Below are 27,216 nucleotides of genomic sequence, written 5' to 3'. Positions count from 1 at the left end.
AACCTGCCTTCAAACACCGGGCCAGGTCGAGGAAAAGTACGAGAGCCATTTTAGTTGGGCGTGCAATTAAACGGAATTTAACGAGCCCCTTATCGTCGAGCGGAGAATACGAATCAGAAAATTAGTCGGACACGCTCAAGGAAGCTCATCGTTTCCGCGGGGAGCTTAATACCACTCTACCACGAAATCGAAGAATTCCATCGGCGATCGACCACCCGTTTCTCTCGCGAGCACGTACCTCTCGCGGCGCGCTTACACGTGAACACGTCACGGTGAATTATAAATCGTTCGAGATGGGAATAATTAAAGCCGTTTCATTCGCGGATGCTAATCAGTGCCCGAAACGGCTTGCTGCGCCTCTTAATGCGATTCCTGGCCGCGTGACTCGCTCGCGTTTCGCGAACGCGGTTTAACAAGAGATCGTTCTTCGTACAACTATTACGTGCTCTTACGGTCCCTTAGAAAAGTCAATGGGTACGAGCGTACGCGGGCCTTCGTCATTCATAACACCCCGTATGAAACCAACTCCTTCGAATTACCGATCCACAGCTACAGGAGGTAACACAGCTTTTGCCATGGAATTTCAAAACGTTGATAGATAAAAAAAATGACTAGAAATTTCACAACATAGCGTGATGATAATATCAAGACGTTCACTTCGGAGGCCTGGAGAACATTTACGGTAGCCGGGACACTCTACAGCCGCAGGAACAGTACACAGACAAATCGTTCAAGGTGTTTACACGATATCTCAAGCGTCTTGATAGCTCTAATTTACGGGCGATATACAGGTGAATTACGCGCGTAGCCATTCCAATCGAACAAATTGATTAGGATACCGTTCCACCGCGCGTCGGCTTTCGCCAATTTTCATTCCCCATAATTCACTGTCGAGCACGGCGGCCTGATCAACGGACAGAGGCAATTGTGATGAATTTTCAGCGCTAACGATCAATATCAAGACACAAATAGGATACGATTAATACACGTGGGAGCTGCACGAAATTACTGGGCGAGCATAACCAGCCAGTCTGTGCCGTTTTCCCCAGGCACGGATTCTGCGATCATTGATACGAACGCACCTTCGGTGACCCACCTCCGGTGTGTCGTGAGAAACTATCCCGGGAATTAAAGCCTTCCACTGCAGCTTGTACGCACTGTCACGCGCCCATAAGTCTCGTCCGTGTACACGCCTATCCCATAGCCTCAAAAAACCGCAGCGAGACGCTTGCAAATTGCGTTCGTTAACCCCTTTACGGTTCTATCAGTTTCGACCCATCTATCGTACGATCGACTTGGAATTAATCCTCGCGAATTGTCCATAACACGAGAACGAAGTATCTTCTGATGTTGCTACGTTTCATACGCTCACGAAACAAGTGAGAAAAAAACGATCCATCTTTTCGTCGCGTTCAATCCGTCGCGTAACGGATGTAAACATCGTATGAAATTAGTACGGCACAGGTTTAGTTCCGGTAACCACGAGCGAAGCATTAAGACGGGGCAAACTTTTCTTATCGTCGAATCTCATCGGTTGCTTTTTGCGAGTATCCAGGCTGTCCGATGCCAGGATCGCTTAAGCTGCTGTGCACCGTGATAATTACATTAATTTTCTTCACGCAGCATGAGCTCCCGTATAAACAAACAGAAAAACTACCAGCCAGGATGAAACTTTAATTAGCGAATCTCGGAGCGAACCAGAGATCGCGTTGCTGGTATAGGATGAACGTAGCAACCGATACGGATTACCGTAACTCGCGAGTCGACGATACGAAGAAGATGTAGACCGTCATCGGGGAATAGGGTATTCTACTCACCACATGCTGGCAAGTTAAACTCGTCTCGACGTTCCAAGATTATGTTTCTGTTTGCTTACCTGGAATAGACAAGGTATATTTGAATTAGCTCGAGCTATAAACGAGATTAGCAAGAAACACACTCGTCCCGCCATTTACACGGTAAATATGTCATTCTTTCCTATATTTGATGAAATTATGTGGCGTATACGGTATTTACACGAATACAACTTTGTCTCTTACAATACAATAACTTTTGTTTCGTGCGGGAGACTCCGTGCACGTCGTTCCCAGGCACGTAATCTATTAGATTAGGCCAGGTATTTATTAGTTAGGTGTTATTTGCGCGATGCACAAGCACTTAGGAAAAACCACGTGTAACGTTAAAGTGCTTCCCGTAAATCGACGGGCGGGCACATTATTAACCTTAATAATCAGCTCCAACCCAAGTAATCGAACTAACAGCCGGATCATAAAACACCACCTCGGATGATCGAGCTTGATAAAGCTCCGCCACACCTTTCGCGAAGTTTAGAAAGCCCCGAGAGACCAGCCCATGAGAAACGTACAAAAACGGGCTCGGATAACGCCAATTAATAATACCGCCGCGGAACTTTCTATTATATTATACATTACAGACACGAAACCAACCGGTGACCCTAACGTGATCGTGACCGCGATTTCTACGCGGAGACTTCAGAGGCCAACCGCGACCCGCCTAACGCGATACAGATAGACGGCCAACGCGATTCGCCGGGTAAATTTATGCAGCCTCTGCGAATGCGGGTCGAAGCGGATCTTCGTGATCGTCGCGCGTCTCGCACAGCTCCTTACACGGCGATCGGGCCATCGTAAACGCGCAAGGTATCAATTCAGCTTCGAGAGATCGCGCGTTTAGTATCACGCCACGATTCACGGTGGTCGCCGGATACCACGAAGGGATTACCCTCGCAGAGGAACGTATGCCACACTCGAGGATTCGATTCATTCGGTTTCCGCGTTCGATATCCATAAGCAGCGCGCGCGACAGCTCATTTCCTTGCAACCCTTTCGGCCGGTGAACGCGTCCGAACTTAAAGGTCTCCCATAGACGGCACCGATCTTCCCGAGCAAACGCCGTGAAAAAGGAAGTGGAATCGAGCGCGAAGCGTTTCGTGCTTGTTACGTGTCTTATCGCGAGCCGGGGGATGATGCAACGCAAAAATGCAACGCGCGAACGAGCGGGCATTTCGCGGCGAATTAGTCGGCTTCTAACGAGAGAGGCGCAGCAATTTGTTGCGCGTTCCACGCAAATAGCTCGGCGAATAGGTCAACCGTGTAACGCGAACGGCGACCAGCCGCGGCCACCGCCGCCACCGCCGCGAGGGCAGCCTTCGTAAAATCAATTTATTATCGAAAACAAGCCGAAGGCCAGCGACCCGTTCGAGATTTCCCTGCTGGCTACTTTCCATACCTTCCATACCTTCCCGAACCCTGCCTGCCTCCCTTTCTCCGCCTGTTACTGTTCAAATATTCGAGGGAGAAACGCCTCCGGTTATGCAACTGCAATTAAACCGTGGCTCGTTGGAGAACCATTAGGACGAGCGCGCGGTGTTCCGCGGCGAACTAGGATTCGATGGAATTTCGTTACATCGGCGCGTGTTTCACAGGCAGGTACGCGCGTCCCGCCGCGTTTCTAAAATTTCCTCGCCTCTCGCGGCGCAGAGGTTCAGTTCCAACTCGGTATAATTGGATGCAGATTTACACCTGGCTAGAAATTGACGTGTAAACCGGGGGTTATTGTTCGCGGGCTTCCGCTAAATGTCCTACCAATATTGTTGAAAGACGCGGTTAGAGGGAACGCGTGATTTGCGTGGAGGAACGCCATATGCGGTGCCATGTATTAAACGTGACACGGAAAACGCGTAACACTTATCGATGTCGAGGAAAACGGCGGCTGTAGTAGCTTTGTACGTGGTTATTATTTGTTTTTAACTTTTACCTACCCATTATTTAATCGGACCCAAGTGCACGAAACTTCTTGCCATTTATTTTGCAACGTCACGCAATTCAACTGTTTATTACTACGAGCAAGTACACGCGAATACTTTTTCCAACCGCCGTAAACAAACTAGTCCAATTCAACTCTGAATTACTCCCCGCGAGTGAATTCCCAGAATAGGCAGAAGTTTAGACAGTCACGACACGACGATACGGTAACAATTACACTATGCACCCGGCAACCTTTCCCGCGTCAATCCAGCTTGTTGCAAATCGCAAGAACTCGCGATTACGCCGCCCCCGCGATCCATGATACGCGTTTTTAATATTCAATTATGCTGCCGCGGGACCGGTGATTATGCCACGGAACGCGTGTTCTCCCCACGAGCTGTCGAACAATAATCCTCCCATCACCGGGGCGAACCTTCGGAGGCGAGGCTCGCGCCACGCATTCGCGATCGTTTCTACGATTTCGGCTCGTTGCCAGTTACGCAAATGCAATTGGAGTAACGGGCAGGTGACGATCAAGCGCAGGAATGGCCGATCAATCGATCGACTTTTAGCCAGAAACTGTGCCACGACCAGCCACGGTTCGTCGAGCGTCCAACGATCGCGAATCGACGGCCAGCTGATTAATTCCTGACCGAATTCGAAGTACACCGATCTCTCTTCGCCGTGACGTTATCCGGGGCCGGTTAATTATTGCTATCGGGAGGCTCGACGGAGTGGAAAGCGACAACGACGCAACCGCTGCATCGCTGCGGCGATTCACAAGAAATGGTTGTCGTTTGCATCGACCTTTCACCCGACCGCCGATTAAATCGGTGCTCCGTTTGCCGCAACGACCCGCGCTTTCGGTGGAGAGTTTACTCCGAAAGGAGCCGTGCAAAGAGGCATCGCTTATCGAGGGTAAACGCGACATGAAAGGACGAACGTGTTGCTGGCGGAGACGAGAAACCGAAAGAGGATAAATTAACCCTCTCCTGCTACAAGGAAGTAAATACGAAAATGCTTAAAATTTTGTTCTTTTTTCCAACGAGAAAGATTATTGCCTTCGATTAAATTTTCTTTGTCGCGGAGGGAGGTGAAAAGAAACCAGTGAGAGTGGTTGGATATCAGCAGCTCGTTAATCAGCGAGCTAAACCGAAGTAAACGAAAGGAGAAACTGTGTCGACTTATTCCAATGTTCAACTCGATTGAGCATTTTAATTAAACGGCAATTTACACGTTGCTTTCAGTTTTGTTGAATCAACCGTGTTGCTCGGCGACGGAGAACGGGATTTGCTGGGTTGCACTTTCGCTTCAAGGGACCGCGCCAGTGGCTAGTTATAGCCGGTACTTATTTTACACCATCGGAAACAAAGTCCCGTGAGTCACCAAAGGGTTAAGGTTGCCGCAGCGGGAGCGGTGGCACTCGGAGGTGTTTCGAGGGCGCGTAATCTGTGATCTCGCGGAACTTGGACCCCGGCGGGAGAACCAGCCGTACAAAAGGAAAAGGCAGCTGCACTTTTCTGGCCGCGTCTGAAAAGCGCCGTTCGAACAATGCCCCGTGTATCGCCCAGCGACAATGCACACGCTTTAGAACGTCCGGTCCGCGGTCGCGGCACCTATCAAATTTTACGAACTCCGAGATAGAGGTGCGATACCACGGATCGTGACAACCCGCCGGGCAAATATTTGCCCCCGCCAGTCAAATAAGGTGGTACGGAGGCGAAACACCGCCGCTCGCCTCGAGTCGTTTTGACACCTTCGGGACGTGAATGGTACGCAAACACAAATTAGGTTCCGGCTTTCCCCGGTGCCAAAATCCTCACTTTCCCGGCGCAAAGAGAAAAGGAAGACGCCAGCTGCGTTCCAGTGAAAAGCGGCAAGAACAATGACGCGGTGAAACGCGTGTACCCTGCGAGCAAACGGGGCGAACAGGGACGAGGGGGGCCTGGCCGGAGAAAAGCGCGCACGTTTTTAATACGTACATTACGGTTTCCGTTGTTGACCTAGGCCGTGGTTTATGAGCACGCGTTACGACAGCGCTGCGTTTATCATCGGGCGGGGCACGTGCGACGCCTTCGAACAATCGCCGGGAGTTGAATTAGGAGTTTATTCGAGAGCTACGTCATCGCGGCCACAGGGCACCGGGCCAGGGACCAAGTGATTCATTTAACGCGCGAGGTCTCGTTTGATCGCGGGATGCGGAAAAGTTCGCTTGGCGGTCGCGCCGTGATGATTCAATGGGAAATCGGGGCTCGCTTCGTCAAATGTTATTCGCAGTGACCAAAACGGAGCGGATGTTTCTGTATTTATAGAAAACCTGAGCACCCGAATCTGTGTGGAATGCGCGTAGACTATTTCGGTACAACTTGCCGAGGATTTCACGTTCGAACGGACGGGCTGGTTTCTCGAAAAGTGGTCTTAAAAGCTACGGAAGCAACGGCGGAACGGCGTCTAAAAACGAACGGAGGAAATCGACTCGGCCTCGCCTTAAAGAGCACGATAATACCAAGGGGACAGAGGCGTACAGGCATCCGTGGCCTTTGTTCCTCGTTGGAACCAGTTCTTAACTAGCGACACACGGAGAATTTTATCGTGAAATCGATTAGTCGGAGTAGCAACGGACCCCCTGTACCTGGAAGTGATTCGTGGCTCGTAACAATGTCACCGGAGTCACGGTGTTTCCCAACGAGAGCTAAGCAGCTCGCTGTGTACTTTTATCATACCGGTGAATTAAGCGACAGAGAACGCTCGTTTCGTTTATACCGTTGCCCGTTCTGTGCAATTTAACGGCATAATCCGTAGGACCGGTTGAACGTTGCGGGATTGCAAATACGCCGCGACGAATTTCGTGGTGGCAGCTTTTCAGCCGGCGAATATAAAGCCTTCCACTCGAACAATAACGGTCGGCCGAGAGGCGTCCTCCTTTCTTATCCCATTTTTAATCTAACCGTTCGAGTACATTTTGCATAGGGAAACAGCCCGCGTTCTCGGAAAGGATCGATCGTTTCCAAGCACGTGCTTCGCGCGGAGTTTGCTACCTTCTAACTAACAATTTCCCAGCTATACTCGTCGAGAGAGAACGAGCACCGCGTGTCTCGCGATCGCGATGCCAGCGAACGATCGATTACGTTATTGCCGACTTCCATCGTGCCATTCTTCCTTTCGATGGGTTCTATGACGAACTTCAAATTTGTTTGCCCGCCCCGTCACCATTTAATCGCGTGGCTCCAGTGCATAAAATAATTGCGTCATATTACGTGAGCCACTCAAGCTCGTTTCCTCCAATTTGGAACGCCATGGTATAACTGGGTCTTGTTAGAGGATAATTAATGAGAAAAAGAAACGGTAATCTGTTTACACGGGGATAAACGGGGACGTTATTGTGTCACGTACCTAAATCAGGCTGCCCGTAGTCGGCAAGCATCGCGACGACCATTATGAGCACTCACGATCCAGCCTGGGCGAACTGTTTCACACCAAACGTCATTTAAAATTGAATAGAACGGTGGCTCGATTATTCCGGCCCGTCGAATGGCCTCGCAGAGAGGAAAGAGAAGACGAGGAAAATCTCGACGACGCGACGCTCGTGAGGAGCAACTGGTTGACCGAAAAAGGTAACCGGGACAAATTGAATATGAAAGTTAGACGCTTCGAATGTAAACGATGAATCATCGGCTTAGAATAACGTGTGGGCAACACATTGTCATAGTAACTCCATGGCTCGATTCTACAGCCCCGTAGCACGACGTTCTCCGCTCTTTTTTTCCTTTTTCGTATGCATAATCGATTCACGAGCAACCTAACGACCATCGACGACTCCTCAGAAGCGTCGTGAACTTGACAAGGCGATAACCTTAGATCGCGTGCACGATACTTTCAAACGATTCGTCGAAAAGAAAAAGAGGAGAAAAAAAAGAAGAGTCTAGGGTCAAAGATTCGGAAACGTCATGTCTTCTCTTTCCTCTGCTGTCGCGGACCGCAGGATCGAAAAGGCCAAAATAAAAAAAAAAAAAAACAAATAAAGAAAAGCAACGCCAAACCGGAGCCGTACCAACGAACGACTACTTTCTCGATTGTCTCTCGCGTGTCTCGAGAATGCGGTAGCCGGAATTCCGTCGACTCGCGTCCTTGACTTTCGCGTGGAAGACGACGCGTAACTGGCCCGTCCCGCTCGTCCAGGATCGCGATGAACGAGATTCGTTCTACGACTGCGTGAAGCCGAGTGCGGCCTCCACGATGAATCAACCCCCTTCTCTCCTCGAGTCGATGCACCACGCTCTCTCCCCCTCTCAAACCAGGGTCCCTATTTGCGTCCCTCCACCCGACCGCTTCACCTTCGCGATTCTTTCTCCGCCCTCGCGAACGAACCAACGTGGCCGTCGCGACGCCACGAGCGGCTGCACAAAGGGCCACGGGAACGATTGCTACCTTCGCTTAAAGAAATTTCTACGGTAGTTCACCACTTCCTCCCCATTGTATCCCAAGGTAACTCGGGATGGCTGATCATTCCGCATGCAGAGATAAGTCGAAAACGTGGAATGAAATTTTTTCAAGCTCATCCGAGTAAAAAACCCGCGCTGTACGTTCCTGCTCGATTGTGCAAACCATATCGGGACCCTCCGCGTACAGCGTACGCGCGCTCAGACCTGGGGTAATTGAATTTTTGCCGGGATCGATGAACCGTTCGATGGCTCGCCGCGGATACATCGAGGCTTTTACGTTTTTTCGTGGTCAAACGGTCGTGTCGAACAGACCCAGCCGAGCGTGGCAATTTTTAGGTAGCCGTACTTTCGCCAAAAGACCAACGCGAAGTCCCCGGAACGAATCGGATGGACGTCGATTTGCGATGAACTGGACGCCTCCCAGGGGGTGGGCAAAAGTCGATCGAGGCGAGCACCAACGGGAAGTAGAGGGAACGTTTCGCGTGGAATCTCTACTTGGCAGCAGAAGGGTGCAGCAGCAAGGTATACACGAAGGTTGCGTTCCGTCCACGGATGCAGGAGGGTCCTCTTTTTTCAGACGAGGCCTGCGACGGCTCGTGACGACACTGAACAGGCACAGTGCCAACGACTGATTCAAGCAATGCGTCAAGAACGCGCGCAGGAAGCCGCGTACAAGCCGTCGAATCTTGGGTCTGTTCTTAAGACGCGTGACATCTGGTCAAATTTACTTCCCTTAAGACGTTTCCTTGTATTTGTCCACCTCCGTGGAAACGTAAGACCATGTGGGACATATTTAAATCGATTTCGATGGGAGAGAAAACGTCGTCGCGAGAGAAAAAATATTAGTCAGGTTAAAATACAATCACCGTGGCTGGTCGTCGAGTCGACTATAATTATCGCGTGCCTCAGGTTCGCAGGCTAACTCGTTCAATTCACCAGTCTTATTCAGCTCTCCTGAAATACAGCTTACGTAACGTAGCTAACTTCAGCGACGCGTGATGTCCAAACTTACCGAATCGTAACAGTCACGCAGGATTTAGGCCCGCCGTGGCTTAAACCAGAAAGAATAGGCCAAACAGATTTCAGAGACGCTTGATAAAACCATTTAAATGTGAAATTTACAATTTCATTGATCCGTAAAAGCTACTCCTACACCTCGGCTAAAATGAGCTGACCCAACACCGACACAGAAATCTGTGTAAACACCTTATTGTGACTCATAACGCTACATTACCATTAATCGATAGGTGTGCACGTTCATGCAAAGTCTGATAAAGCACCGGCTAATCGTAACTCCGCTTGAAATAGAACGCGACTTGAAGATTTTCGTGGTCATCGTGAATCATCATGCGCATCGAAACGTAGAAGCGAACTTTCACGGATCTTTCGGCTCGCAATCGGTTTGTAGGAAGGAACAACGAACGACAGAATGGATCGGTGGCACAGAAATCGTCAGGATCGCGAGACGTTTTAATAGCCGTGACACGTGAAAACGTGAGCGTACAGGTTTCTCGTGAGGTGTGTGCAGAAATTGGGAGGGGAGAGCTGCGAAATTTTCACCGATTTCTCGCGGGCACCTGGCTAAACGAGAGATCGCATCCGTGGCTGCATACCGCGTGATCCACGTGCGTTACCGTGGAAGGAAAGTTCCGGTTTAGTCACGTACGCCTCTATGTGACGCATGCGCTAATTTAAGTCCTAATAAATCGTGCGAACGGCCAATCGTCGGCACCGTTCCTCTCCTGCATCGGAGCTAGCGGTTCTTTCAACTTTCCGTCGAAACGCTCGCCGATAATTATCTTACCTGCCCGCGATACACTGGTGCCGGAAGTTTGTTTGCGAACGAGACGACATCGGGGCGAATCAGGAGCGCGGACTTTCGCGGCTCCCGCGATATGACTCGAGAGCAATTAAACGCGATAAACGAACAAACTGTTACGCAATCAACGCACTCGATCACGTCTAAAATTAAACGGGCAATTGTAAAACGTATTTGGGTATTTGAACGCAACGAATGGGAGTAAGAATAGTTACGTAAGATGCTTCAAAAACTGTTTGAGCGGACACCAGACGCGAAGTTTTGCAAAACTGACGAAGGCCTGTACTCCGACCGCGTTCGTTTAGCACCGAGAGGATCGTTTCGTCCAGAAATAAGCTGTTTATATTCAAAGCATGCAAACGTATTGGTTTCGTCCTATCAAAATCGAAATATCTACTCGACGGCGACGCGAGGGATTTCCGTTGGGATCTCGAATCGAATCGAGCGATCGTGACAGAGGCGTTCGTCGCGATGGCATCGAAAAGGCCGACGAGGCCACTGAGCAAATGGAACCGGGTTAGAAACGCGAAAAAAACAAGCAGAACGGTATTGCCAAACATTAAAGAATATGCAAATGTTGCTCCGATTTGTGGAATTCGAATTATATCAACTCGACGTGCATAACGGAATCTTGAAGGAACATGCGTTCGTGAGCAAAGGTCGTCGCACTAAAACTCCACCGAGTGCAGGGATAATGAAATAACGCATGAAACGAACGAGCTCGTTATTATTCCTACATTGACGATTCTAGTCATAACCTTAATTAGCATGGCGATTATACGGAGTTTCGCTTTTTTTCTCGCCACGCTGAGAGATCTTCGAACCGCCTGGCGAGCTAGGAAACGATGATCGAAAACGATGGTCGGTCAACGATTACGTAACGGTGTTAAAATAATTAGTGCGTATTACATAGTGCAACGTTGCACTCGTAATTAGTGGTCACCACATACGGAGCAGCCAGAACGAAATGCTGATTTCGATCGCGAATATCTTCAGAGGTACGGAAAGCCTACTCTTCTCGTATTATTCACAGGAAGATGTAAATTCTGTATAAAAATTAATCTAACATTTAGATACCGATTAATTAAGCCCTATATAATTACAATTTCATGTGGCTAGATATACCACGTAGTTGGAACCGTGTATACCAGTTAAAAAGCATTACGTCCATCTCGTAATCCTCAAGATCGGACGTGGTAAGGCAAGTTCTAGTAGAAAACCGTGAAAACCACGGTGGGGTACGACCAAGAGAGGTGCAATATCGATTCCACTAGGGCAGGAAGAACGCGGGTGGAACTGCGGCCACGTCTCTACGGACTGACTAGGCACTTATCAATAGAACGGGACGATTTGTTAAACGGTCGGTGCTGGTCCCTTTGCCGATTCTGTGTCGCGCAAATGCCGACCAATTTAAAGCGTTCTACATCGTTTCCTGTTTATTACATCCCCCACGTGGCCCTGGCGAACCGGGCGGAACGTTACAAACGCAAGGACGACGCGCAGCGTCCCCGTTCGTTCTGAATATTAAGATATCTAGGCTAATTAGCCGTGAATTTTTATGAATGACCGATGTCTGCGATTCCACGAAGACTGTCTGAACGTAATACGAAGAAGATATCGATGGACGTCTGAATGAAAAGCGTCTGTTTACATGTCGGTTGGAAAGAACGGATTATCAGCGGTTCTGCTTAACAACGATTCACCGCCCGTATACGTACTTACGCGTACATATACCAATCATTCGAGGCTAAAGTGGAACGAGACGAGGCGATCATTTGCGGCACGCATACTTGCCGGACCCTCGAAAGTCGATAATTTGCCCGCTTAAGGATGCGACGAATCGGAGTGAAAAAAAAAAGAGGAAAAAGAAAGAAAAACAAGGGGGAAGGGAAAAAAGGAGAGGAAGGAACGGCACCGGCAACGGGATTAAAACAGGGAGAAAAGTTGTTTCAACGGCGGTTATACGTCGTGCTCACGTTGAAAACGCGGCTTCTGACCACGCCAAAACAATGATGTACCGTTACCGAACGCGGTTCTACGCCACCACGAATAAATAAATGCAACCTACTTAAGTATCCTCCGTCATCTGTTGCATCCTGCGACCGCCTCGAGCTTATTTACACACGAGAAAACCTCGAAACCTCGGGGGAACGTGGGACGAGCATGTTCCACGGCTGATCTAACGAACGTTCGTCTACGCGAGGCCGTCTGTCGCGTACAAACTACGCCGTCGTCGCCAAATATTAATAGAAAATATAGGAGATCGCAGCGTTGTTTTTGCTATTGCCAGCACGTACCAACCGCGCGCGCGAACGGAACGGCAAATAGAGCAGATCGAGGAGTAATATCTATCCTCTGCTACTCGCTTATTGACGCCCCATCGTCGCATGAAAAGAGTCACGTTTACATTGTAATACGTACCTCGCGCGATACTCATCGCGTACCGTGCAACGATAACGGGCACGATGGTAATTTCGGATTATGATTTAATCGCGTATAATTCTGCATTCGTTACCGCTAATTAGGAAGAACGAATTTGGCCAATCAGATCGCTGGACCGTGATTTAAGCTTGGCCGTTTTATTTAGTCGCTGATTAACCGTTCCTATCAATTACGTTATTAGAGATTGTAGATGGAACTTGCCGGGGAGAGGAAAAAGGAAAAAACTATCGAACTTATCGAGTCGAATAATCCTGGTGGGCTTCGCGCGAGCCGGAAAAAGATAATTTACGTGGCGATCATTAACTAGGCTATTGGGCAAAATTGAGAACGCCACCGACTCATAAACCCGGCGACCTTATTTCCGAACTAGTTGCTCGCGGTTCGCAGGCCTTCCTACGCAATGCACGAACGTACAGTAGGTGAATATCCACTCGATGCCACGTGCGACACAAGCGATTTTTACGGTACGGCATCGAGGACAGCTTGACAAGCCGCATCACTGGGGCAGCCGGCGGTTTGGGTTCGGATAAAACCGAAGAAGCGTGTATAAATGGCCGACTTCCTTCCGTTAAAATTCGACGGAGCATGTCTAATGCCATCTGGTCGGCACGATGCAACGATAAACTTCAGTTCCCGCAAAAACTCACGGTCAGCGTATAACTTAACTTATTCCAGAGCAGCAAAAAAAAGAATGTTTGCGAATAAATCTTAGCAAATTTGAAATTTAAATAACGACTAATAACTGTCGCCATAATTCAACTTTCAAACTGCAACACAGAATTGCCGTTAAGGACGGTACCAAGTGCAACGTGCAGATCGAGTGTACACAATCGGAGCACGTGTTGCGGGAAACACTGGGAAAGCTCATTGAAACGACATACGAACGCGAAATGCTCACCGAGATTAGCGATCCGTTACTCCGCATATGATCGTTATCATCAGGATGTTTCTAGAATCGTCGGTCGAAACGAGGTAACGGCGATAGAACATCGAAATGGATTTAACGGATATTAAATGGGGAAAATGTTGCGAAGAATTGAACCGACGGTCACGCGATACCAAGGGCGCGCCTCGACCAGCTATTCACGCCGAAATGGATTGGCTCGATTATCCTTCTTCGGTGTTCGCCAAGATGCCTGCACGCCAGCACTGATCCGTATTTAAGGGGGCAAACGAAGAGAAACGTCGACGAGAAAAATCTAATAAAGACGCATGGGAACTGGTTCGACGTGCAACGAGGCACACGGCCGTAGAACGTGGCGCATAATGCATGGAACAGTTAATCGCATTATGTAGCAGAGACGAGCAGAAATCACGATTGATCACTTCGCGATGCTAATCACGCATCCCGTGGGCCCATGGTTCACGTTGAAAATATCGTCTTCGTACGGAAAGGAAACGTATTACCCATCGAACGACCCCGTGGAACAACAGTCGGTACATGGTGGAAGCCAGTAGATGGCCGATGAACGATAATCACGGACCGAACAAATGATCGGTTCGTCAATCTACGTATAGATTCGCGAATGACAACGTTAAACATACACTGGTCTAGTAAACGTACAGCTGGACAAAGATTACGAATCAAACGATCGGTTATTGTTGCATATAACGTGACCGTAAAATAATCTACAGGGGCACCACCACGTGTTACTAAATACTGTAATTTTCTCTGACATGAAAACAAAAGCTAGAACGTAGAACGTGAGCGTACATATCGCGCGTCCTCTTATCAAAGCTGAAAGTAGGGAAATTCGCGAATCAAGCACGTACGCAATTATCTGAATGCGATATTCGCACTGTGTATCCGCAGTGCCAAATTCCACGAGGCGCAACGTCAGATGGCAATCGCTTCTCGCCATAAAACGATTTAACGCGATGCCGTGTTATTTATTGCTATTATAATCGATTGATAGCCTCGGCACGCGTTGTATCTCGCCTGGCCACGGTTCGTCCACCGCGGCCGATATTCGAGAATCGCGATCGAAAACCTAACCCGTAGACAACACGCGCGCAGCAGGGGTACCTGGGTTATAGGTGTTATAGACGAATCAGCCGGCAGTAAATTCGCGGTAAGAGATAACGGTAATCTCGAGTGAGATTACTTGAACGACGGTGCGAATTGCAAGGCCGTCGGCGTATGACCTTAATGAGTAACGAGCATAGCGCTTAGGCGGACACACGAGAACGAGCACGGTATTCTGTCTGCTCGCACGTACTGCACACCGTACCAAGGGTGTCGTGCAACCGAGTGTGCACGTAGCCTGTCAAAAGGTGGCATGTTTGCCACTAGTCGAAACTGACGTCGCGTTGACAGGCATGTTCCTGTCAATCTAACCTAGGTTAACTAGCCGCGCGTACCGTGAATATTGCGAAAGGGACGGGAGACGAGCCCGTTTCGTTAGTATATTCACGACGGTTTTCGCGATCATTCCTCCTGAGGCACCGTGCGTGCAGATGGCGTGATTTTTATGCCAATTACGGATCACACCGCCTGTTCGTGATCATCGACGGACCCGCCGTGTATCGAGCTTCTATTCGAAACGGCAATCACAACGAGTAAATCGAACAACAGCAATAAATACCTCGCTTTTCGACGAGCTCCGAAATCTCCTCCTTGTTGTCGGCCATCTTAGCACCAGTCACTGTTCACAATGCACGCTGGGTAAAAAAACAAACGAGCACTACCACGACACCACGATTGGTGGTTCAGCGCCACCTGTACACTGAATTAGAAGTCAGCCAGCCGGTGACGTTGGTCAGGACCGTATCGCATCTGAAACAACGAATATCCCGCTGTAGAGATCATTATTCAGACGAATAATTATGTAAAATATAATAGAAACTTCATCGCATAATTCGCTTGCAAGAATAATTTCCCTGCTGCTACGAGTTTGCAAAATTGAAATTTCACATTGTTACAATGTGATTATTTTCTGTTCAAATTTAAAATTAAGAAAAGTTTATTCATTGCTATCTAATGATGAATAAAATGTATTAAAATCTACTCGACAAATCGTACACGGTACTGTCCACGAAAGAATGCAGCTATACTTCATTTGACATACTTTGTTAAGCCGTTACTGGCACACGTCGCTATATACCAGTTCGACTGCTAACTTATTTCCGCTATATCGGTTCGTGGCGGTAGTCTTCGTTCAGTTTTCTGTAGATTCAGACGTTACTCTTTTAACAAGTATTCAAGATGAGTGACGGCGACGTTGTAATCGTATCAGCAGTCAGGACACCCATAGGTATGAATTGGCAGCTTGCAAGCTTGCATCTTATAAAAATAAAAAATACAGAAATTTATTTTATAGTGTAGTATTAACCCAGTTTAAATGTCATGTAAACAATGAAATTTATAATTAAAAATAACTCTTATGTTAAACATAACTACAATACATTTCATTAATATGTGGTTCTGTTAATGGATTATTATTGCTGTTTTAATCAAAGAGGCCAATAAATCATATTCTTTTATTTATTAAATAAACATTTAAAACCTCGATATGCATGCACCCATAGTTTAAATCATTCTTATATAAATAAGATACCTGAGTTAATGTGAAATGTTTCATATAAACTATAAATCCATAAATATTTCAGGTAGAAATATTATCATTTAATTTTTATGCAGCATATAGCACATAAAACGCTTAGAATAATTAACTTAAAATTATTTTTATCCTTTAGGATCATTTTGCGGTTCCTTATCGTCGGTGAAAGCATCAGATTTGGGAAGCATTGTTATTAAAGAAAGCCTTGCAAGAGCTCATATTGAACCTGCAGATGTTTCTGAAGTAATATTAGGACAGGTAATTTAAAATTCCTATTTATTTCCATGTATACTCTCTATAGTATAATGTAACCACATCATCCTGCATTTAAATATTTTTTTCTGTATATTTTTGTATGTATGAAAAAGAATTATATGTGTTATTCATATCTGAATAGTTACAAAGAAGTTGTAGATTGCAAAGTGCATAACAAAACTTTTTTATCACAGGTATTAACTGCTGGTCAAGGACAGAATCCAGCAAGGCAAGCAGCGATGAAGGCTGGCATTCCTACATCTGTACCTGCTCATTTAGTTAACATGTTATGTGGCTCTGGTTTAAAGTAAATATATGACTTGAAACTTCTGGATATGTATAGATATATAAGTAAGAATGTTCATTAGACGTCTATATAAAATATAAATATTATCAGTTATTCTTTTTTAAAATATCAATTCTTTTACTATAGTTCATTATTATTTATTTTACAAAAAAATTCTATTTTTAGAGCAGTTATGAATGGTTATCTATCGGTAAAAACTGGAGAAAGTCAAATAGTTGTAGCTGGTGGACAAGAAAGCATGAGTCAGGCTACACATGTATCATACCTAAGAAATGGTGTAAAAATGGGAAATTGCAATTTAGTTGACAGTTTGATATTTGATGGCTTAACAGATGCATTTCTTGGAATTCATATGGGAATTACAGGTATTTGACTTATAAATCAATGCATCTTTCTTTGTAATACATATCTTTTTAATATAAATAGTTGTTTTATAGCTGAAAATATTTCAAAGGATTGTAATATAAGTAGAAAAGAACAAGATGAGTTCGCATTTAAATCTCAGCAAAAAACAGAAAATGCAATTACTGCGGGCTACTTTAGTAAAGAAATTATACCTGTAACAGTGCAAACTAAAAAAGGATCTACTACATTGAGTAAAGACGAATTTCCAAGATTTGGATTAACAATTGAAGATCTCCAAAAATTAAGGCCTGCCTTTCTGAAAGTATGATTAGTTACATATCTTCTTTGTAAACTCAAATATAATCATATAATAATGAACAATTTTTAGGCTGAGGGGACAGTTACTGCTGGTAACTCTTCGGGTATAAACGATGGTGCAGCAGCAGTAATTTTAATGTCGAGAAAGACTGCTGCACAAAGAGGACTTTCCCCCATGGCTAAAATTGTTGCAATTGCCCAAGCTGGTGTGGAACCTAGAATTATGGGTGTAGGTCCTATACCAGCAGTTGAATTAGTGGTTAGTGTTATAACAGGTTTACTAATAAGTTGCAATATTCATAAAATAAGAAAGATGTCAATGTTTTAGTTGCAAAAAGCGAAATGGTCGAAAGAGGAAGTAGATTTGTATGAATTGAATGAAGCTTTTGCGGCGCAATCGATAACTTGTATCAGAACTCTCGGTTTAGATCCTAATAAGGTCAATATAAATGGTGGTGCTATTGCTTTAGGCCATCCTATTGGTGCATCTGGTAAGGCATCAAAATCTGTAAGCATGCTGTGTATGTATGATGATTGTACTATGCTTAAATATATTTTGTTTCAGGTGCCCGAGTATTAGTAACTTTGTTACATTCCTTAGAAAGAATTAGTGGAAGTAAAGGTGTTGCTGCCTTATGTGTTGGTGGAGGAATGGGAGTAGCAATTGCTGTTGAGAGAAAATAACAAACGTTTAACCTAGTAATTAGATTATGTACTTATACTACAAAGGTGACAGTTTTGTTGGCAATTATTTTAGAACAGAACAGTATGTGGATATACCACGTACAACTTTTGTTATCCTTGTAAATTTCGTCACAAAATCTATTATATCATAATATTTGATTATGAATCTGTTGAGTGATTAAACATTTTTATACTATTATAATAAAAATTGGATAATATTGTTATAAAAATGATACAAAATTATGATGGAATATGTTAAAAACATACGCTTATAATAAAATCAGTTTTACATTATTATAAAATATGTTAGCAAAATGCTAACACAAATATATATAACTGAATAGATCTATTTTAACTATATTTATTTCTTGGTATTAATTTTTAACAGCATATTTGACAAATTGTACTTACAATTATACAAAGCAATCACTTTTACAATAAACTTGTACAGTATTTTGTGCAATACATGTTTATATAGACATTATTTTTGTATAATTGAAAAATCAAACTGTGGAAATAAATATATTCCAAAAATCTTAGTTTATAACAATTGAAATCTTAATTGGTCTCACTTTGGTTTGATCTTTGCTCTGCAATCTTTCTCTCTTCCAAAATTTTCTTCACAGCTGCTAACCCTTCTCGTTGTGTTTGTTCAGTGCGTTTTATTCTGAATGTACTTTTAGTTCTTGTCAAATCCTTCCTGGGCCTTAGCAAATGTTGCAATTGTTCCTTGATAGCTGGTATTATACGTATCTTAAATTAAGAATACATAATACATAAAGATGGTAGTACCATATTGCTATACACGGATATGGTAACAAAATTCAAAGTTATTATTCAATGAAAAGTATATCTTTATCACAAAATAAAATTATGAATTTAAAATGCAGATATACTAAGTGGTACTGCAGGATAATATCCATCATATTTCTTTCCATCTTCACTGAAAGATAAATAAGACTTGTCTAATGGTTCTTGAGCAATTAAATCTATTTCTGGAATACAAAGCTTCGAATGCTTCTTTATAACATGTCCCCATAAAGAGTCCATATTAGTTTTGGAATCTTTTAAACAGAAATAAGAGCCCCAAAATGTTGAATTTAACACTTTTTCATCCAGATGTGACAAACGTTGGTGCATCATGCCCTCAGACATTTGTTCCTCGATCACAGCCACTGTATCACATTGTACACTCGAATTTGGTACATATATATCTTGTACCAGATTATCACCAACATATACACAACGAGGATTTTGTTTTCCAGATACATATTCAAAGAATTCCACAAGGCCCTTCCAATTACCTTGGCTATACATCCCACCTCGTTTCAAATTTTTATTTTCTACTATATCACCCTCTCTGCAATTTATAACTTGAAGAAATGGACGATTCTCAGTAAAAAAGCCAGGCTTCTTGGCATAGCAAATAATAATATCAAATAATGATTTCCATTCTTCTCCAATAGCATAGGAAGCAGTGAAATCAACAAAGTCTGCATTTGATCCAGTGATAAGAAAAGTAATACAATGCTTTTTTAGTTCTCGTAACCATGTTATAGTATTTATAGTACATTTATGCATGTATTTATGAGGATTCTTTTTCAAACTAGGAAAGAAGTGTCCTTTTTCTAGTTCAAAATGATCCCTATCAAACATTTCGATCAATCCATCTAACATGTCAGGCCAAACATTGTAAGCATTCAATGGTCCTTTCTGATTTTTATCAAGAGTATCAATTAATCTTGCAAAAATGAGAGATGAAGGGATATCGAAATAATCTAATAAACTTCTCATTTTCATTGATACAGGACCGTTCCATGTTGACAACATGTCTTTACAAAAATCATCTGTAGCATCCCATCTTTGTTCGGGATATATCTCTCTAATTCTTTCAATACTTAATAACTTAGTCCCATGGCAAGCTCTTTGAATTGTACCATCAGCATTTATCCTAACTATATTCCCTCTTTCAAAGTCTAATACTAATCCTTTCTGCATGAAGTCTAAATCTTTGTCCTCCAGAGGTCTCGACAAATAATGGGGATCGTATCCCTTTTCAGTTATTAAATAATTAGCTAAAGTTTCATACATTAAATGAACCATGTTTGTCACATTGTAACGCAAAAGTGTATTATCCAAGTCGAATCCAATACAATCATAATCAAGAAATTTGAATACGTTCATGTTGGCTCGTGTTAATGGATTAATTGTTACTGTTGTACTATAATATCTTAAATTTACTGGTGACCAGAAGTATGTAAAACGTTTTACTTTTTTACTAGTTTTGTGCCATAAAATACACTGCACTGGCAAAAAAGCTTTCACTGACTTATAAAGTGGATGCCAAGTTCTTATCATTTCATACACAATAGTGCATATCTTCATGTAACACTTGACATATAATGTTTATATTTATGTACATTTTATTCGCGTGCAAACAATATTATACAAAAATGAAGTTCGCTGTACTTTACTTTCGCTTTAAATTTCAGCCACCCACAATACAAAATACAACTTATGAATTCGAAAATACCTAGACACGACGTAATGATATGCGTACACAACAAACGATGACGATACTTCTCGTAATACTTTCACTTTGAAAATGTATCGTATAAAAGGCGTGAAATAGTGTTATGCAATAGATAACGCTAAGTTAAAAAAGTAACCTATTTTATTTAACGCACTGTTAACACATAGAACGTGGTTTACGTATAAAATAAAGTTCGCACGTAATATTACGATCGATAATTAAAAACCATGCACACTAGTATAGTAAACAATTACTTACTTTAGGTGGAATATGAACAAAACGGATGTTTCTCGCTTGAACAAAGAACATATCATAACTGTACGTGTCCCCTCTAGGATCTGTGAAGACGCAATCTCTCATTACAACATTCATGTAACTGTAAAAAAAAAAGTAAAACGTTCGTTTAATACTAGGCCAATAATGATAAGACACGTAAACGTGAACGAAAGTTACTTACGCATCCGCGTGCTCCACGATCCCGCAAATTGATGCTTCGTTTCGAAGGTCGACGGTCGTTCGTTCATTTTCGACAGCTTTCAGTAAAATAGCGAGGCTGTTGAAGAAATAATATCGTTCTTGTTTTGATACTAATGTCATGATAACAGATGCACATTTACACATATAACACATATAATGCCCGCAAATATTCGTAAGAGACAGATGACAAGTATGGCCAACCGCAGAAGTACGACAAAAATAACTATAGCTTTTAAATACATGTAATAATATGTTACATTAAATATACAGACAGAAATAAAAACATACTAATTATAAGTTGAATTAAGTTTTTTACAATTAGAGCTTCTAAGTAGAAATATTTTTTTACTTCAATGTAATTAAGCATTGTATATTTCTTATTCATTTTCGACTAATCACGTTTAAGCTTTCAAAACTTTTGCAGACTAATCCAAGCTTACATGCCGGTGGCGTCTCTTTTCGCAATTTTAACATTTTTAAGTTAGATAAAACGTGTTTTAATAGCTAAATTGTTAAACAAGTACTAAAATATAGCTTACAGAACGTGTTATGCTAGTTCGTGATGTAAATTTGCAGCGAAATACAGAGAAATGTAAGTTAAAATATTCCTTTCTACCAATAGCTGAATTTTGCTTCGAAAGAAAGAGATTTATTGCAATAATTTTGTTCTTACGATAAGAATTCGAGTATTTCAGTACATAATGTACTGCAATATTCATAATTAATATCGTATAGATAATCTTCGTATAGATAAAATCGTATAGATGTACTTTGAGATACGTAGGTAAATTGGGTTTATCTTATATATCGTCTGTGCTTATTTTATGGAACATCATATCGTATGCTCAGTAATATTAATCGTGCAAAATTTACAGGTATTGCTGTGTTCTCTACAATTTGGAGAGGAAAAAATATAGGTGTTACCTAGACAATAATTATTATTTGTATCCAGTGTAAAGTTTCCAAGCTCTGCAAACAGTTTAGAAAATTTTAAGTGAATCGCAAATAACTTAAATGTAATACGTAGTCCTTAGCATGATATCGTTTTCGAGAAATTAATTAATCTCTCGGAAACGTTACCAAGTACCCAGGTCCACCGACGAGGAGGTGACTACGCAAGGACCCATCCCTATGTCCCTAATCCCATCCACCCTCCATTACATCTGTGTGTTCTCGGTACAGAAGGTACCGAGGACTGACTCTACTTCTAACTTTCAAACAACCGGAATCCATAATACATTCTCCTTACATAAATTTTAGAGATTGTAGTATGGACTTTACGAAAGGGATGATAAGAAATGCCATTCTCTTAAACAAAGTGAAATTTCTAAAATGAATCTACAGACACTTTAGAAAAATTAAAGTGTTCTTCGGTACGATATTCAAGAAGATGGAAGAAAATTGAAATTGAACTAAAGTTAGGAAAAGAAACTAATTCGAAGCAAGATTAAATTCGCGGCGCGAGCAAAGCGAACAAGTACCAACGAACCTGCGTTAGATTCTCGCGAGAGGATTCTAACCCGATGGTCCAATACTAGTCATTAGGTGAACCATACCCTACGCGAATCGCGAGCAAATTGAGTTTATGCCACGTCTTACAACGAAACAGCTGATACCACGCTCTCCCCAATGGTGAATGCGGCTACCATCAAGAATTCAGCGAGGCTTAGCAGTAGGACGCATTGCCCACCGACAAGAACGAACTTCGCAGACCGCCCCAAGTCGTCTTACAGCAGGTCCGAAGACCCCAGCGACACGGGGTAGGAGCTACTCGGAACGAACCGCGGTGAGCGCGTCCAATGTGCTAAGCCTATACCCAAGTCGAGTACCCAACGGGCGTACCAATCGACAAGGGCTGCGAAATCTCAATGGGCTCCGAAAACCACATCAGTTTGATTGAGTATCGACTATTTCGCTGCGTGGAAATGGAAGACTAAATCTCGAACGAATAAAAAAGAAAAGAAAAACTACGTGGAGCGATTTCAAGTAACAGAAACTTAGAATACTCAAGGGAGAATGTAACGCATGTTCATCAGTACTGACTAAACGCGATTATAGAAATGGCTCTCTCACTTTGGATAAGGAAATGGATTCCTTTATAATTTTATTAGAAAGGAGAAGATGGGAATAAGGGTGTTACATACAAAATATACATACATAATATACATACATAATATAAAACATATATAATATATATAAAAATATCTATGACTAAGGAGAAGATGGGAAGAAGGGTATTACATATATAATATAAAATATATAGAAAAATAATTCGAATTAAAATCCCTCGGCGATCCAGCGGCGTTCCATCGGCGCTCCAACGGCGCTCCAACGGCGATCCATCGGCGAAAACCTAATTTAACTAAACTTAAACAATACCACAATCAATTATACAATTTACAATTACAAAATACAATCCAATAGAAATTTTCAAAGTCCTGAGAAGGACTTGGAAAATTTCGACTTAAATCTAGGCACGTAGTCCTTAGCTTGGTACCATTCTCGAGAGACCGGTCTCTGGAGAATGGTACCAAGGGCCCAGGCCCACCCCGTGGAGGTGACTACGCAGGGACCCATCCCTAATTTCCCTAATCCCATCCACCCTCCATTACATTCAGGTGTTCTCGGTACAGAAGGTACCGAGGACTGACTCTACTTATCAATTTCAAACCGGATTCCATAATACATTCTCCTTACATAGATTTTAGAGATTGTAGTATGGACCTTACGAAAAGGATATTAGGAAAGGAATATGAAGGGAAATTACATACATATACAATATATAAATATATCTAATTAAAATCCATAAATATATAATAATTAAAATCCCTCGGCGATCCAGCGGCGATCCCTCGGCGCTCCAACGGCGCTCCAACGGCGATCCATCGGCGAAAACCTAATTTAACTTAACTTAAACTGTACCATAATCAATTATACATTTTACAATCCAATTATACAATTTACAATTACAAAATACAATCCAATTATACAATTTACAATTACAAAATACAATCCAATTATACAATTTACAATTACAAAATACAATCCAATTATACAATTTACAATTACAAAATACAATCCAATAGAAATTTTCAAAGTCCTGAGAAGGACTTGGAAAATTTCGACTTAAATCTAGGCACGTAGTCCTTAGCTTGGTACCATTCTCGAGAGACCGGTCTCTGGAGAATGGTACCAAGGGCCCAGGCCCACCCCGTGGAGGTGACTACGCAGGGACCCATCCCTAATTTCCCTAATCCCATCCACCCTCCATTACATTCAGGTGTTCTCGGTACAGAAGGTACCGAGGACTGACTCTACTTATCAATTTCAAACCGGATTCCATAATACATTCTCCTTACATAGATTTTAGAGATTGTAGTATGGACTTTACGAAAGGGATGACTAGGACTGCCATTTTCATACCCAAAGTGAAATTTCTAAAGTGACTCTACAAACACTTTAGAATAATTCAAGTGTTTCGCAAAAGGGAATACGATGCGATAATCTAAATTCTATGTTTCTATTGAAAAAGATATTGATACCAAGAAAATTAAGTTAAATTTAATAAATGAAGCTAAGTTGAAGCAAGAATAGATAAAATTCGCGACGCGACCGAAACGAACAAATACCAATAAACCTGCGTCACATTCTCGCGAGAGCATTCTATCGCGATGGTTCAACACTAGTCACTAGGTGAACCATACCCGACGCGAATCGCGAGCAAATTAAGTTTATGCCACGTCTTACAACGAAACAGCTGATACCACGCTCTCCCCAATGGTGAATGCGGCTACCATCAAGAATTCAGCGAGGCTTAGCAGTAGGACGCATTGCCCACCGACGAGAACGAACTTCGCAGACCGCCCCAAGTCGTCTTACAGCAGGTCCGAAGACCCCAGCGACACGGGGTAGGAGCTACTCGGAACGAACCCGCGATGAGCGCGTCCAATGTGCTAAGCCTATACCCAAGTCGTAAGCCTATACCCAACGGGCGTACCAATCGACAAGGGCTGCGAAAACTCAATGGGCTCCGAAAACCACATCAGTTTGATTGAGCATCGACTATTTCGCTGCGTGGCTATGGAAGACTAAATCTCGAACGAATAGAAAATAAAAGAAAAGTACGTGAAGCGATTTCACGTAGCAGAAAATAAGAATGCTCAAGGAAGTATGTAACGCATTTTCATCAGTATAGACTAAACGCGAACCGATTTGTGAGAGAACAATTATGTTCTACTTTGATAAACGGACGGTAATGGGTTATAGAAATGGCTCTTTCACTTCGGATAAGAAAATGTATTCCTTTACAATTTTATTAGAAGGAAATAAGAAAGGAATAGGGGAATTACATACATATAAAACAAATGAAAGAATGTATAATTAAAATCCCTCGGCGATCCAGCGGCGATCCATCGGCGCTCCATCGGCGATCCATCGGCGATCCATCGGCGAGAATTTTAATTTAACTTAACTTAAAATCTAGCTTAACTCTAGCTTAACTGTACAATATACAATCCAGTACAAATTTTACAATTAACTCGACATTAGAACTACCCGCAATAAAAGTATTTCGATTTCATGCGAACAAAGTTGAATGATAGTTATGCGAAAAGGTAAAACTACTCGAAAGGGAAAGCAAAGAATAGAATATAAAAAGTGAAAAGAAAATTTGAACTGATGCAAAATTATAGAAAATTTTAAAAATTAATATATGATATCAATTAATGTATGATAATATATGATATTAATATATGATAAGACAATCAGTCTAAATGCTTTGGTAGTTCTAGTATCGAATTTACATCAGTACTTAAATCTACGTGCGTAGTCCTTAGCATGATATCGTTTTCGAGAGCGCAATCTCTCGAAAACGTTACCAAGGGCCCAGGCCCACCCCGTGGAGGTGACTACGCAGGGACCCATTTTTTGTTCACTTACCAGTTGACAGGCAAAACTCGTTGTCAGCTCTGTCCACTGCTGTCCACAATCGTTCATCATTATTCACTACCCTTGGCTACTCCATCACTGTCCACCAGTGTCCACCACTGTCCACCAGTGTCTACCAGTGTCTACCAGTGTCTACCAGTGTCTACCAATGTCTACCAGTGTCTACCAGTGTCTACCAGAGTGTATCAGTGTCCACCAATGTCCATCAGTGTCCATCAGTGCCCATCAGTGTCCACCAGTGTCCACTAGTGTCCACCAGTGCCCACCAGTATCCACCAGTATCCACCAGTGCCCACCAGTATCCACCAGTATCCACCAGTATCCACCAGTATCCACCAGTATCCACCAGTGTCCACCAATGTCCACCAGTGTCCATCAGTGTCTATCAGTGTCCACCAGTGTCCACCAGTGTCCACCAGTATCGACCAGTATCCGCCAGTGTCGACCAGTATCCACTAGTGTCCACCAGTGTCCATTAGTGTCCACCAGTGTCCACAAGTGTCCAGCATCCTTAGCCTCTCCACAGGTAGCCATCAGAAGCGACCAACCTCATCCTCACCCTGACCTTCTCGCTACGGCGTCCAAACGGCCAAAAGACTCTTGACAGCCTTGTACTGCTTACAGTGCTGGACAAAAGTATTGGCACAGCATGATTGTTATGATAAAAATGCTTATAACTATGAAACAAATTGTTAAAAAGGAAAAATTTGTTTACACGTTTATTTATTTATTATTCTAGATTATTATTTAACAGAAACAGTAATATAAATAAAGTGATATGCGAAATAATAACAAAAACATATTTATTGAGCGTTTTAAGCATGGACAAAAGTATTGGCACATTATACAAAATTTAGTGTAGTTGTATCTCTCCGAAAAAAATCCGATTGTCACTTGATGGTATAGGTAGGGGATTCCCTGATAGTCATTTTTTCTAACAGTCATCCTTAAGTTCAGTCGATTAGCAACATAGGAAATATAACAAGCAACAATGTCAAGAAGAGGGAAAGAAACTACAAGTGAAGAGAGAAAAATAATATTAAATTTGCACAAAATGCGAAAATCTTATAGTGAAATAGCAAAAAGTGTTAATAGAAGTCGATTCACTATTAGAAGTGTCGTAAAACGATTTGAGAATCAATCAGATTTCAAAAGTAGGAATCGAAGTGGACGTCCCTCAAAGTTAACAGTTAGAGAAAAACGGAAAATTGTAAAGGAAGTGAAAATAAATTGTAAATTAAACTCATCACAACTTAGAGCAAAGTTAAATGAAGAAAATAAAAAAGAAGTAAGTTCGAAAACTATACGGAGAGTGTTAAA

General features: G+C 42.9%; 4 protein-coding genes across 10 annotated transcripts in view; 1 reads left to right on the top strand and 3 right to left on the bottom strand.

Annotated features, from left to right (window-relative positions):
• Nucleotides 1–15,231, bottom strand: part of LOC143429101 (uncharacterized) — a 143,079-nt gene extending 127,848 nt beyond the window's left edge. For 2 of the 7 annotated variants that reach the window (XM_076904543.1, XM_076904548.1), the window contains exons 1-2: nucleotides 7,819–7,971; nucleotides 7,161–7,233 (exon numbers count right to left, since the gene is read on the bottom strand). In XM_076904543.1, the coding sequence (XP_076760658.1) occupies nucleotides 7,161–7,203 (43 nt within the window). In that variant the 5' untranslated portion in view covers nucleotides 7,204–7,233; nucleotides 7,819–7,971. Of the gene's footprint in view, nucleotides 1–7,160; nucleotides 7,234–7,818; nucleotides 7,973–15,055 lie in introns of those variants that run through there. The other 5 variants (XM_076904539.1, XM_076904545.1, XM_076904542.1 and 2 more) reach the window with 3 other exon arrangements.
• A 339-nt stretch (nucleotides 15,232–15,570) lies between these two features.
• Nucleotides 15,571–18,147, top strand: Acat2 (Acetyl-CoA acetyltransferase 2). The gene is made up of 8 exons (XM_076904570.1): nucleotides 15,571–15,724; nucleotides 16,167–16,288; nucleotides 16,480–16,592; nucleotides 16,758–16,957; nucleotides 17,030–17,259; nucleotides 17,326–17,514; nucleotides 17,584–17,746; nucleotides 17,821–18,147. The coding sequence occupies exons 1-8, from the start codon at nucleotides 15,676–15,678 to the stop codon at nucleotides 17,937–17,939; spliced, it is 1,185 nt and encodes a 394-aa protein (XP_076760685.1). The 5' UTR covers nucleotides 15,571–15,675; the 3' UTR covers nucleotides 17,940–18,147.
• A 130-nt stretch (nucleotides 18,148–18,277) lies between these two features.
• On the bottom strand, nucleotides 18,278–21,115 carry LOC143429135 (U7 snRNA-associated Sm-like protein LSm10). Its single transcript, XM_076904595.1, has 3 exons — nucleotides 20,930–21,115; nucleotides 20,731–20,848; nucleotides 18,278–18,692 (listed from the first exon to the last, which is right to left on the bottom strand). The coding sequence occupies exons 1-3, from the start codon at nucleotides 21,100–21,102 to the stop codon at nucleotides 18,498–18,500; spliced, it is 486 nt and encodes a 161-aa protein (XP_076760710.1). The 5' UTR covers nucleotides 21,103–21,115; the 3' UTR covers nucleotides 18,278–18,497.
• Nt5a (5' nucleotidase A) lies at nucleotides 18,699–20,495 on the bottom strand. The gene has a single exon (XM_076904562.1). It carries the CDS (start codon nucleotides 20,322–20,324, stop codon nucleotides 18,819–18,821), a length of 1,506 nt encoding a protein of 501 aa, XP_076760677.1. The 5' UTR covers nucleotides 20,325–20,495; the 3' UTR covers nucleotides 18,699–18,818.
• Nucleotides 21,116–27,216: the final 6,101 nt, after the last annotated feature.

The sequence above is a fragment of the Xylocopa sonorina genome, chromosome 11 (assembly GCF_050948175.1).
Source record: "Xylocopa sonorina isolate GNS202 chromosome 11, iyXylSono1_principal, whole genome shotgun sequence".
NCBI classification, from domain to species: Eukaryota; Metazoa; Arthropoda; class Insecta; order Hymenoptera; family Apidae; genus Xylocopa; species Xylocopa sonorina.
This window is presented reverse-complemented; position numbering and strand designations above follow the sequence as displayed.